We start from the raw sequence: 14693 nt of genomic DNA on the forward strand, positions 1-14693 counted from the left end.
TAGTTATAGTTCCTCAGTAACCACATTATGGCAGCTCTGCCTTCTTCACATTTTAGATATTACACCACATTGTTTTCTGAATTGTTAGTTTTATTAACTTTTTTAATCTGTCCTTACTGATTATGAAATACAAAGAATCTCATAAGCACTTATGCTCCGAGAAATTTCACTACAGTCACAAGAAATTATATCAGAGGACTCCTAGCTTACCCCTGATTGGTGGAATTCCTCAAACCATCAGATTCATCTGTGCTGACGTAAAACTGCAATATTATGCAATGTTATGTTTCAACCACAGGTGGCGATATAGAGGTTGAAGTGCCACGGTGCACTTTTTTTTTCAGCAATAGTCCATCTGTACAATAACAGTAGCTTATTTAAAGCGGAGACCACTGCATATCCGAATAAGATCTTTGTTATTCCTGTCATGATGCAGAAAATGTTAACATTTTAAACAATGTGTAGTTTTTTCAACAGGAGATCTGTGCATGAACAGAATTTACATTCAAAATTGTGTTTTTTTTTTTGTAAATTAAACTAGTTAATTAACATTATTATCACTATTACTACAAAAGTCAATTGATGGCATTAAATATTAACAAACAGTACATTATTAATTCTAACAGATTATAGTGAATGTATTTAATAATAATAATAATAATAATAATAATAATAATAATGCCGATTTGAGTATAAATGTACTCTCTTTGGGGAAGAAAATATGTTTTTTCAGGACTTCCAGGCACAGATCCTCTTGGCAGCAAATATAAGAGATGATGTTTTGTGGGAGGAGTCAGGCAGGAGGCTGAAGAAATGCCGGCTGGTGATTGGCTGCTGTCCGCGGTGCTGATGCGGGAGAGAGTGCGCTCCGTGTTCTGCTGCTCGAGATGGATTTCACAGGATCTTTCTGCTCGGGATTATCGCGTTTGGCTTTTAGCATCGCAGCTGGAGTTGGAGTATGATTCACAGACAGCTCGTGCTGTCCCAGGTAGGTGTGTTTGAGCTCGCGCTTTACTGTCCGTGTATGGAGGTGTGCATTGAAGAACCCGTTAGCGCACCGCAGACGTCAATCGGTCGTTTAGAGACGTCGCTTGATCAAGCTCGATTGTGTTTCATCTGTATGTGGTTTATTTTAATGCAATTCTTTACCCCGTGCGACTGGTGCTCTCTCTCTCTCTCTCTCTCTCTCTCTCTCTCTCTCTCTCTCTCTCTCTCTCTCTCTCTCTCTCTCTCTCTCTCTCTCTTTCTCTCTCTCTCTCTGTCATTGAGCTTTCCTCTCTTCCCTAAAATCACGAAGCGCATGACGGAGTGATGCTGACATGCATTTGAACATGATGCTGTCTGTTATATATCACAAGCACTTCAGATGTGCTGGATTGATGAACTAATGCCATATTTCAATAACCAGGCCTAATGTTTATAAAAAAAGGGTGTTTTGAATTCATCTTGATGGTGTGAACTGTGGTAAGATGTAAGGACTTCACCGTTATTAGCTGTGTGCCAGACCAGAATGATGCCTTTTAGTCAAAAATAGAAGATTTGTTTATTGCTGCACTACAGTATGGACCTGATGCCACACTGTTGATTATGAGAAGGCTTTATGAGGTTCACGAGGCAGTGGGTTTGGTCTTTATTGGATGTGAGGTTAGGACTGATGGTCAGGGTTACTCATGAGGTTCACCAAACAGGCCCGAGACGTGCTGGTATTAAACCCTGGCCACTCTGGGACGGCGGTGGCTTGGTAAATGCATTTCCTCATCAAACACACACACACATTAACCTAACGATCTAAATGGGCACCGCAGACATTTATAGAAAAGTGTTTTATTAGAGACTAAACCACAGCCTAAAAAAAAAAGATTGCAATCACCAATAAATAAATACAAATTATCATATCTTTAATGTAATAGTAAATAAAAAATATTTATTTTGTTATATTATTATTATTATTAATATTCTTGACATCCTCAAAGTGAAAATAAAGTTTTATGCTTAAAACAAGAACAATTATCAGTGAGCTATGAAATGTTTTCCCTTTTCTGATCTCATTGTTAGATCTGTTCATGTTTTAATTATAACCTCACTTAACTTACAATAATTCAAGACCTCTTTTGTCTTATAATTTGGCTTCTCAGTGTATCTTGTTTTAAGAATCTTTAAACATTTTTTGCATATATATTTAGGTTTAGATTTAGAGAATATTCTGACGTTGTGTCTTATTGAGAATTGCAGATGCTATCATTTATGTTAGCTGCATGACTCTACATTCTCTACAGAAAGCCACAGCGGACTCTGAACTAATGAAAATACTTTGTCTTCTCTGAAAGCTCATGATGGAAGCTAATGGGAAACGCACAGCGTGCCAGAGGGAGCGTATGATAACTTCATAAGCTCTTCTTATGAGTGGAGCTGACCTATATATGCTGGCGTCATGCTTCACTACGCACTCCTGCGCTCAGGGCTCTCCCAACATACCTCTCGTCACCGTGACCCTGTTTGATTTCACTCTGCTCTCTTATTGCTGTTCATAATTGCTATAATAGCCCACATGCACAGGATTCCAAAGACTCAGAGATTTTGTTGTGGCTTGATGGAAAAAAAATAGTGTGGAGTATTAAGGTCACAATTCATGTTTGTTATGTGGAGATCCTTTGGTCTCTGGTGAATCGTCCGTGTGTTTTCATTCATGTTCAGTTGTACACATGGCTGAGAAATCACAAACCCACAAAAGCCTTTTTTGTCCTTAGTCTTGCTTCTTCTCACAGATGCAGAGGTCACCGGGGGCTTGTGTAGATATGCTTAACATAATAATATCTTCATCGTCTTTCTCTTGTCCTCTGCGGATCTTTGTTGTCAAATCCCTACTGGATTGTCTCTGGTTTCGCATGGAAATTTATATTCAGACTGCCTAGATGAAGATATGAGAATGATTGTGTTTCACAACCCATGCCTGTTTGTAAAAGAATACATGCTTTAAATCATCAACTTTACATGTAACATCATGAAAAAATAAATAAATAATAATTATAATAATAATTATCTGCAAATCTAAAATGTGCTTACTGTTCCAAAACTGGCTCAGTTAAATTACAATATTTTACATGACTGAATAAATATTACTGCATACGATGCACCAGTAACAGAAATAGTAAAAAAATCAAGTAAAAATAATAAAAATAAATACTTTTTAAAGTACATAATAATTTTTTAACATTTTATTTAGCTATTGTTTATTTATTGTCACTTTGTTTCTTTAAATAATTTCCTAAATAAAAAGAAGAAGAACAACAACAACAAATACATATATTTTAAAGATGATTAAGTACATTTTGGAAGAATTATTATTATTTTATTTTATTTATTATTTTTTTATTTATTTTTTTGCATTGTAAGACTCTTTTCATATTTATTTCCCAAATAAATGAAAAAAAAAATCATATTTATTCAAATGCTTTTTTTTTCTAATTCTCATTTTATACTTGCATGTTACAGTGATTAGAAATCTCTGAGACTTGGAAACTCAAACTTCTGGACACTTCTTTGAAATTGTGGTTTAATGTGCTTAATAACCATGATCATAAATATTGCAATTACTTATAATCTTATTTAGATTTTGGCTTGAAATATGACCATCAGAGAACACACGAACAGTTCATCCGCTTAAAGAAATATTAATTATACAGGAGATGAGGATAATTTATAAAAGCAGCTCATGCTCAGCTCAGGGAAAAGCACTGCAGCACATGAAGTTAATCACTAACCTACGGGACTTACACATATTTAACCCATCCTGACTGGTTAAAATAGGCTTTTAAAGAAATCCAGTCTATTTAAGGGTATAAGATTGAGCTCTAGTCGCAGTGAAATGATTGCTGTGAGCTCTTTTCTTGTCGATTAGTCCTCCTGTCAGTTTCTACACCTGTTTTTTTTTTTTTTTTTTTCAGTGTAATTTCACAAAACATCACGGAAAAGATTGAATCATTTAGCAATGCCTGGTTATGTTTATGCTGTTGTTTATAATGTTAATGCTAATAAGCAACTAATTAATAGTGAGAAGTGTACTCTATACTAAAGTGTAACTGTAAATAATAATAATATATTTGTTTTCTTTTCTCTATTATCATGTGTGGGTGTGTTTTTTTTTTTTTTTTTTTTTTTTTTTTTGGTGAACAGTGTTTTCTGGACAGTTGCAGTAATACTGAGATTGAGGGAAGAGCAGTGTTAATCACATGATAATCATTCAGCTCAATAACATCCATCACAGAGGCAGCAGTCAGTCGATTTCACTGATTTACTGTCATGTTTCACAGGTTTTACGTGTCAGAAATAATCAGGTTTATTGAAATCATTGGTTTTATTAGCACCTTTAAACAAAGAGCATTGGCAGATTCCACTGAAGTCCCCTATAATGTTCTGCAATAAATGTGTGATGTGGCTGTCGTTTACCTTCTTTAACTTACAGGTGGGAACATGCAAATTCAGGCATGAATGTTCAGAATATATGGTCATCAAAAACTAAATTATCATAAAACAAAATAACTAATTTATGTTTCAGAGTTCTGCCTGTGTTTCATGGAAATTGATGTTTGTGTGCAGATACACTACCGGTCAAATTTATTTAATTTTAATACATGAAAGATTTTATTAGGCAAGGTTGCAAATACGCTGTCACAAACAAAGTCTATTTCAAAGAGTGTGTGTGTGTGTGTGTGTGTGTGTGTGTGTGTGTGTGTGTGTGTGTGTGTGTGTGTGTGTGTGTGTGCGTGCGTGCGTGCGTGCGTGCGTGCGTGCGTGCGCGCGTGGGTGTGTGTGTGTGTGTGTGTGTGTGTGTGTGTGTGTGTGTGCGTGTGTGTTCCTGTTGCTCGATTGGTAGAGCATTGTGCTTTCAAGGTTGTGGGTTTGATTCCCCGGGAACACATGATAGGTAAAAGTTGTTAGCCTGAATGCACTGTATGTCGCTTTGGATAAAAACGTCTGCTAAATGCATAAATGAAATATATATTTACTTTTTTGTTGTATTTTTGATCAAATAAATGCAGCAGAAAAGACTTCTTTCAGAAACATTACCAAATGTTCAACTTTTGAACGGTAGTGTAAATCCTGATTAATCCTGATGTGCATGAGGGCACAAGAAAGAGGATTGGTTCACTCTTTTCCCTGTTTCAGTCTCCCACGAGACCTTCTCTGATGCTCTACTGTAATCTGGATAATGCTTGGGGTGTGTATTGTTATATTTGTGAAGAGATGTATTTTCACTGTTTGTTTCTGATTCTAATGCACTTTCTTATTTGACGATGCAGCTTTGATTTTGATTATTATTATTACAGTGTTTAATGTTGATCTGAAGCTGTGTCTCTGCAGCAGCACTGAGAGTGAAGGACTGACTGGTGCTCAGTGGGTTTGTTTTATGCCGTTTCAGTAACTCCTGACCTTCTCCTCAGGGTTTGATGTGCTTTGAGTCGTGAATCATTATGCTGCTACACCTGTGTAGTGTAAAGGTCAGTGCTCTTCTTCATTCGTTCAGCTTCTGACTCCTCCTTCATCACTACCACCATCATCTTCACTGCCTTCACTCATCATGACCAAAACTCTTACTTTAAAGCTTTTATGTGAACCTATGGACTGTTATGTCATGGATGTTGTTTAGTAAATCTTAAACCACTGACAGACACCTTGTCGATCTGTCCTAACTTTAATGAATCATTTCAATGTGGATGGATTGATTATTTTAATGGGTTTTTCCAAGTCTTAATAAACCAGCTTAGCAACTCAACTCAAGTATACCCTCGTAATGCATCGAAAATCTGTGTATGATTTCTACATTCCAGGTCAGTTTGGACCTGAAGGATCGTTATTTTATAAAATAACTTAATATTGTATAACTAAAACCATATTATAAGCAATCTGACCAGCAACTGAGTAAATGTGAAAACTCTATACTGTATTTTTCGTTTCATTTATTCTGTAATTTACTGATGACGTTTCTTCCTAATTTTAAATAATAATGTTTTAATAAAGAGCATGAAATGTAATTGGTCAAAATAACTAAAAATATGCCACGTTTTCAGACATGTTTATATTAATTTTTAGAAAACACAAAAGCAATGTTTTAAAGAGTTACAAAATCAATATTTGGTGGAATAACCCAGAATGAAAACATTTGTTATTTTGACCAATTGTCATACTTATTTCTCAACATAAATATTACTCTGAAACACAAACCAAATGAATTAATTTTACTTGCAAGAGCTTTCACATTCAGAATAAAAAGAGTGGTAAATTTTTCACATTGCGGTGGTTCGTCTAATGTTGCTTCATAGATAATTTTACAAAAACTGTTTTTAACACCAATTGGGACGGACCCTTGTCAAAAATGACCAGACTTAAATGTTGTTATTTTTTTTATTTTTTTTAATGGTTATATATTATACAAAAATAAAATAGAATTAGCAAATATTATTATATGTCTGTTCCGGGTCAAATGGACCCAAATGTGTTCTGAGGGTAAAGAAGGCGCTGTTCTTTCCAGCTGTGAAGGGAGAGTTTGCCTCAGAGGAGATAAGTGTTGTGTCATTTTGGGCTTGTTTTGAAGTCTTCTTGCTTTCTGTGACACTCTCTATCTCCGTTTACCGTGGAGCAGCTCCAGAGGCTTCACTATTTTAAGGTCTGTGTGTGTCAGAGATATGTTGACAGCTGTGTAGTGTTACATCACACCTTTCTGATAATGCTGAACTCTTTAGGGCATAGTGATGTTGGGCTTGTGTGTCAAAAGAAGTCAAAGATGGTTGATGATCTTGTGTATAAAACTCTAACCAGGCTTTCTGCAGGAATTAAAAAGTCTTAATTCACCCTTTCACAAATGAAGGCCTAAAACGGTCTTAAAGATGGGATTAAATGCCTGCATGCATTGCTGAAATGAATCTCGTCCTCTGTATTTCTGTTTTGTTTTCTATTACAAATATCTAAAGATGATTAAACCAAGATACATTTACTCGAAGATGCTAATTGAGCATATAAAGCTAAGTTGTTTTCTGAAAAATGAATAAAAGGATGTGAGTTTATGTGTTTTCCCTTTGAATTCACTTTTCTTTTTTCTGTTTGAACTAATTGACATATTTGTTCTCGTTTCATTTTTTTTTTTTATCAATTTCTCATAAAACAAGACTTCTTATGTCATTTTGTTTCTCACATTATGTCAAAATGTATCTTGATTTATGAATCCTTTGACATTTGCTCTGGAAAACAAGACAAAAATATTAAGGAAGAGCTTAACTTTTTTGAAGTGAACAGATAGGAACAGTCAATGTTATTGTTCTTTAATTGATCTTAATAAATGTCTTTTAATAATTACATTTTTAAAAACAAAACCGTCAGAAACCCTGTGTAAACGAATCATGAAAACCTTGTTATTGTGCATATGATGTTTAAGCTTCTCGGTAGATTTATTAATACCCTGACTGGATAATAAACCATACACATCATAATAGATCCATATTCATTCACATTCCAGTTAAAGGAAGTAATGAAATGCTAATTGTTTTGGGTGTTGCATATTCCTCTTCATTCACTGCATGATCTTTTCTCTTCCATCTTCTGGAAAGCACTGTATTTCCTGATTATTGCTCATAGATCTGTGTTACATGTCCACAAACAACAAATATCAATAATACATTTCAGGGCCACTTATTATTCTGAATAGCTTGGACAGCATGAGATATATGACGTTTACCAGAATTATCATGCAGTTTACTTTTGAATAGCCCAATTATTACGATAATAGCAGGAAAAAAATGGTTTATTTATGAGTAAATGTGTGGTCTTCAGAGTCAAATCCAGTCATTTCAAGAGAAATCCACACGATTGGGAATTTTTTCATGCTGATGTTGCCACAATTGTGCTATCGCAACCTTAAACTTTAGTTAAAATGCATTGAAATTGCATTCATTTGCAGATTCTGCATTCATTTCAGAATGGGTTTAGAGCTTCAATAAATATTTGTAGTGTTATTTTCTGATGTAAATTATAAAATATTTCTCGTGCCAGTTTTTGAAATGTTTAATTTCTGCCTCACACTATATGTATACTTCAGTATTATTATAGAAATGAAGCTAGAAACATATGGAGATAGAGTTATTATATGGGCAATTGGTAAGCCTTGGCTATTTATGTTTGACATTATTTTAACTCATCAAAATGTCATTTTTATCAGTGATATAAAACTCAACTTGATTTTTTTAACCCTTTATGGGACAGAGTGACCAATAATGTGGACATCAGGCACCAGGGTACATGATGAAGCGCAAGGTTAAAGTAGTTTGACTGCTTTTGAACACTAAGACTTGTGAATTTGTGTCAAGTTTTTCAAATCAAATATACATAGCAGCAGAAGAAGAAATTGAAAGAATGTTAACCCTTTTATGAAACGGTTAGACGGCTTCACTTGGTTTCAGATAGTGAGGATGCATGTGACTGTGTGTGTGGCGTTATCTCCTGCAGAACCTGTACCAGAGCAGGTTTCTGGGTCTGGCGGCCATGGCCTCGCCGTCACGGAGCTCTCAGAGCCGGCGTCGGTGTAAGAGCGAGACACGCTTCAGCTCGGCTCGATCCACCAGCGACACGGACCTGGTGTCCTTACAGAGCCGCTCCACGCTGACCGTCAGCTCCTCCCTCTACTGCATCGGCCAATCAGAAGACATGCTCATCTGCTGGGACATCAGAGAGGAAGTGGACGCCGGAGACTGGATCGGCATGTACCTCATCGGTGAGAAGATGACCTTTGACTTCGTTCATAGATAACAGATGTGGGTTTCTCACTGGATGGTATTAGATCCTGGGTTTTGATTGGTTGATCAATGCACGATGTAATGCCAGTATTAATAATTCATATTTATAAATGTTTTGAACCTTCTGCTCACCAAGGCTGCATTTATTAGATCAAAAATACTGTGGAAAATGTTAAATATTACTCCAGTGTGAATCATCTGTTTTCTGTGTGAATCTGTGTTAAAGTGTAATGTATTTCTGTGATGCTCCGCTGTATTTTCAGCATCATTCCTCCAGTCTTCAGTGTCACATGATCTTCAGAAATCAGAATAATATGATCATTTACTGCTCAAGAAACATTTCTGATTATTATCAATGTTGAACACAGTTGATAAATTGGAAACCATAATATATGACAAAGGTTTGGGTGTAGGTAAGATTTTTAAAAATGTAAATAAATAAACACTTTTATTCAGAAAAGGCACATAAAATTGATCAAAAGTGACAATAAAGACATTCATAATGTTTCTGTTTCAAATAAATGCTGTTCTTCAGAACTTTATATTCATCAAATAATCCATTATTAATTATTGAGCACTAACAATAATTGATAACTGAGCAGCAACTCAGCATCATAGTATTAATCACATTTAAAAATGTATTAAAACATTCATAAAAAAATTATATTTCACATTATTTATATTAATTATTTAATTATATTATTATTATTATTATTATTATTATTATTATTATTATTATTATTATTATTATTATTGTTTTAATAATATTACACTTCTTTTTTCATTACGTGTGGTCTCAATATCCATTTATGGCCATGTTTACACACATATTATATAAAGCAGTATATCAAATAATTCTGTAATATCTGTCATAACGCAGTTGATAATATCTTTATGCAAAGTTTTCTTTAAATAAATAGTCTGTAATCTAAAAACTGATAGTGTCTTTTTCATTTGCTTAATAACTCTTAATAACAGAGGACACACACACACACACACACACACACACACACATATATATATATATATATATATATATATATATATACAGAACAGACCAAAAGTTTGGAAACATTACTATTTTTCATGTTTTTGAAAGAAGTTTCTTCTGCTCATCAAGCCTGCATTTATTTGATCAAAAATACAGGAAAAAAAAAACAGTAATATTGTGAAATATTATTACAACTTAAAATAATAGTTTTCTATTTGAATATACTTAAAAAAAAAAAAAAAAAATTTTTCCGGTGGTGCAAAGCTGAATTTTCAGCATCATTCCTCCAGCTTCAGTGTCACATGTAACATCAGTCGATCACATGATCATTTAGAAATCATTCTAATATTCTGATTTATTATGAGTGTTGGACACAGTTCTGCTGTCGAATATATTTGATCAATAAAAGGTTAAAAAGAACTGCATTTATTTAAAAAAAAAAATTCTAATAATATATGTATTCTTTACTATCACTTTTTATCAATTTAACACATCATTGCTGAATAAAAGTATTGATTTTATTTATTTTTTAAAGAAAGAAAAAAAATTGACCCCAAATTACTGACCAGAAGTGTATATTGTTATTACAAAATATTTATAATTTAAAAACATAGCTTCTTTTTTTTTTTTCTTTTTTTTTTACTTTTTATTCATCAAAGTATCCTAAAAAAGTATCACATGTTCTGAAAAAATATTAAGCAGCAGAACTGTTTCCAACTTTGATAATGAATCATCATTAGAATGATTTCTAAAGGATCATGTGATATTGATCCTGAAAATTCAGCTTTTACAGTTTTTTCTGTATTTCTGATCAAATAAATGCAGGCTTGATGAGCAGAAGAAACTTCTTTCAAAAACATTAAAAATAGTAATGTTTCCAAACTTTTGGTCTGTACTATATATATACTGTATGTATATTCTTAAAAATGGTTCTCCAAACAATGCATTGACATAATAAGATAAGTTCCTAACAACCTTTGTAATGTATTTGTTCCTGAAACAGATGCAGAACAGGAGAAAACCACTAGCTCTCTGTGTCTGTAGTTCAGCATCATCTCTTTCTTTGTCTTTTACAGACGAGGTTCTGTCAGAAAACTTTCTGGACTATAAGAGTCGTGGTGTGAGCGGCTCCCACAAAGGCCAGATCGTGTGGAGAATCGATGCCAGCTTGTACTTCATGGAGGGTCAGTATTCCTCTTCCTGTTTCATCCTGTCTGTTTGTCTCTTTCTTCCATTAGTGCTCTTGTACAGAGTCGCCTCAGGGTTCGGGTTTGACATATTCCTCTGCTAATCGCTGATGTTGCCAAAAAAGCAATCAAGTCCGATTTCACCACAGCCACTGAAGCAGTCGGGAGTCCGATGGATTCCTCATCTTCAGGATTCACACGGTCGCTGTATTTCTGCAGTTTCTGAAGTGGATATTTCTCACCGTCTGCACATTTTCAGTTCTGTCTTCGTCTTTGATCAGGGAGTCTTCCAGCTCGACTCCTTCATGCCGGTTGGCGTGATTATATAAATCTGTTTTCTCATTCCATGCATCTCTTTCCATATCTCAGAACCTGCCAGATTCAGATGTTCAGCGCGCCATCTGCCTTTATATCCTCCATGACGGTCTCCTCCGTCTCATTATGTGTTTTCTCAGAGACACACTGTTCACTTAAAACCTTAGAACTGAATTCCTAACAAAAATGATGAATCTAGTATTTATGTGAAGTCTGGATGAGATGAAAGACACAGTTATCATTTAAATCAATCACATTTACATAATACATCATACACTTGGCAAATTCAGAGCAACTACAGTAATATGTTGAATCTTATCTGATGAGGTGAAATTCAGTTTAACTATTTATGTACTGTGTAACTCATTTTGAAATTAAAACGAAAGGGTTTGTTTAATTTTGATGATTTTTGCAGCTTGTACCACAAATAATGATACAAACTTGGGCTGGGAAAAATAATGCATTCATTTTTGGCACTTAATAAGAACTAACACAAACATTAAAAATTAAATACAAATATTGTAATGAAAAATGTACATGAGGCATCTATAAATAGGCTGACTTCTTCCTCAACAGTTTAGGGCTATTAAATGCTTAAAAGGTTTATGAAATACATTAAATCAGATATAATGTTGATTAGCTCTAATTGCCACTTTTTATCTAATAGAAGAATATTATAATATTATTATGGTCTTCACTGATATTAACCTTGATAGCTCTTGGTTAAGGAAATTGATTTAAATAGATGTTATTATTACTATTAATTGTACAGTTAATGAAAAAGAATTGTTTATTTCAGTACAATTTTTAAATGAATAGATTTTAGTGCAATCTTTAAAAAATGACATTTGCTTTAATATTTTGACATGTGATGTAATATCATCCAAACATTTTAGGAATGAGACTTAAGGGTCAAAAATACTTTTTGAAGCCACTACCAAAAAAATTTCTCTGCATTATTCAGGTGAAACCAAGCCAGACATATTTAGTTCAGCAGCTCACCTGGAGGAACACGGTCTATCTGCACACACACACACACACACACACACTATCACACACACATCCATCAACACACACACTCACACACACACACACCTCTGGATTCCTCTGACATCACATCGCTCTTCATACTGTACATGACAATAGCTGATCTAATGCCTTGTGTTTTGCTAGCATATGCCACACACACTGTTCATAAAAGCTTTGAGAAATGAAATTGAAATCTGAAACGCACTCGAGGAGACGTATCATGAAATCCTGTTCACTTTGACACTGACTTTAACAAGCTGTCAGCTTTCATTTCACCGATCGGAGTACGATATCCATCCAAACTTCTCAATAGTTGCTTGGATTATGTACCATTTTTATACCATGGTGTTCTTTGAAGCATTTTGGAGTCCCATTGAAATATCATGATACAGTATATAAATATAATAATGGTACACAAGTGATCAAAACTCTCTTCTGCTCACCAAAGATGCATTTATTTGAACAAAAATACAGTAAAACAGTGTAATATTACTCCAGTGTGAATCATCTGTTTTCTGTGAATCTGTGTTAAAGTGTAATGTATTTCTGTGATGCTCCGCTGTATTTCCAGCATCATTCCTCCAGTCTTCAGTGTCACATGATCTTCAGAAATCAGAATAATATGATGATTTACTGCTCAAGAAACATTTCTGATTATTATCAGTGTTGAACACAGTTGTGCTGCTCAATATTTCTGTGGAAAACGTGATACAGTTTATTTTTTCAGGATTCGGAGATCATTATTTGAAACATAAAGACACTTCTGATCAATTTAATGCATTCTTTTCCATTTCTCACAAAAAAAAGAGTTGGAGGACTTGAAGACTTGGAGGACTTGAAGACCAAAATCACATATACTGAAGACAATTTATTTATTCATCAATTGTATGTTATTTTGTAATTGTAATAATGGGTAATTGGTGTGATTATGTATTTAATATAACAACACCAACTTCTGATTTCTGCACTGAGTTTGAGAGAGAGGAGATTTGGTCCTCAGTCGTGGATCAGCGTGTAAGTCGAGGATGTCTTGACCTTGTCCTTCTGTTCCTCTGTTTCTCTCTCTCTCTCTCGTGCAGCTGAGACCAAGGTGTGCTTCAAATACTATCATGGTTTGAGTGGAGCGCTTAGAGCCACGACGCCGAGCGTGACGGTGCGAAACCCCTCTGCCAATGTGAGTAAACACACACACACACACACACACACACCCTTGGCTTTGGTGTTTGAGGTTAAATCTGTTGTGACACATAAGGTCACGTGATCAGGGAAGATGCCCATGTAAACTCAGCATTAAACAAACCCCTCCAGCGTGTCTGATGTCACAGTGATGATGAAATACTACAGAGGGCAGAGGTCACCGACAACATCTGGACTGCTGCTTTTAACTATGTAACTGTTTTATGGTTGGCTATAGATGCAGTTTGCATTTAGTGCATTATCATGAAATATGGCTGAATCGAGCTCTTAAAATGAGATTAGTCAGTTTCAGGAGTTAGATCTGTCTTGGGTTCAGTTGAGGCTAGTTCGCTCCTGCAGGTAAATGCTAACTAAATTGGTTAAATGTTTTTTGCAAATCAACATATCTCTAATATTTCATCATACTATTGTAGATGTTTTACCAGTGCCTATGTTTCAAAGATCTATTAAAAGCATGAAATAGACTTCTTTATCTCCCCATGTGGCATTTATAGCTCATCTAATTGACTTAAAAGATAAAGCTATGAACATAGATTGTGTATTTGATAGAAAAAGCTGAGAAGTAGCACATGTTCACATTTGGTTTTTCACTGATATCCAGTGCTCTGAAGTGATATGACAAGGATTACAGGATGATAATAAGTGCTTTGGCTGTTCTTATCTTGCGTTCTGGTCAATGGTTTGTCCTTCTCTCGGCATTCAGAAATTAGATTAAGATGTTGAATGGATTAAAGGTCATTCCACCCAAGTACAACAGACAAGCGTTCAAATACCTCCATATGGACGGATCGATGACAGAACGCAGATGTGATCTGGTGTGAAGATCAGCTGTTAATGATCACGACTTTCAGCAGAAGCACCCCTAAATAACCCTTTGTTAGCACTAAGCCAAAGCCAGAGATTGAGTTTCCGCAGCCCCACTGCCTTTGTGCTGGCGTGGTCTCCAGAAATGCTGAGAGCCAGAAAACTTGATCTCAACACCAGTGCCCTTTCTCGGGCGAGCTGTTTAAAAATAACCTCGGCGGAAGCAGAGGCGGAAAAGGGTTTTTCGGTGGATAGCACAGAAGAGCTGCGGACGTGCTGATGGATGGCAAAGCGGGGCTGGCTCGTCTTTATGGAGGTTCTCCGTTAGCGAGGGCTCTGTTTCTGAATTATCACCCGGGGCGAGCTGAGCGTGGACTGATGTCGCCC

At 35.2% G+C, this 14693-nt stretch overlaps 1 protein-coding gene across 2 annotated transcripts in view; it reads left to right on the forward strand.

Moving 5' to 3' along the window:
• The first annotated feature begins 853 nt into the window (after positions 1-853).
• The window catches only part of LOC127946276 (E3 ubiquitin-protein ligase HECW1), a 63794-nt gene continuing 49954 nt past the window's right edge, over positions 854-14693 (forward strand). For both annotated transcript variants that reach the window (XM_052542740.1, XM_052542741.1), the window contains exons 1-5: positions 854-988; positions 5420-5498; positions 8497-8761; positions 10851-10958; positions 13385-13479. In XM_052542740.1, coding sequence (XP_052398700.1) covers positions 5472-5498; positions 8497-8761; positions 10851-10958; positions 13385-13479 — 495 coding nt within the window. In that variant the 5' untranslated portion in view covers positions 854-988; positions 5420-5471. The remainder of the gene's footprint in view (positions 989-5419; positions 5499-8496; positions 8762-10850; positions 10959-13384; positions 13480-14693) is intronic.

The sequence above is a fragment of the Carassius gibelio genome, chromosome A24 (assembly GCF_023724105.1).
Source record: "Carassius gibelio isolate Cgi1373 ecotype wild population from Czech Republic chromosome A24, carGib1.2-hapl.c, whole genome shotgun sequence".
NCBI lineage: Eukaryota > Metazoa > Chordata > Actinopteri > Cypriniformes > Cyprinidae > Carassius > Carassius gibelio.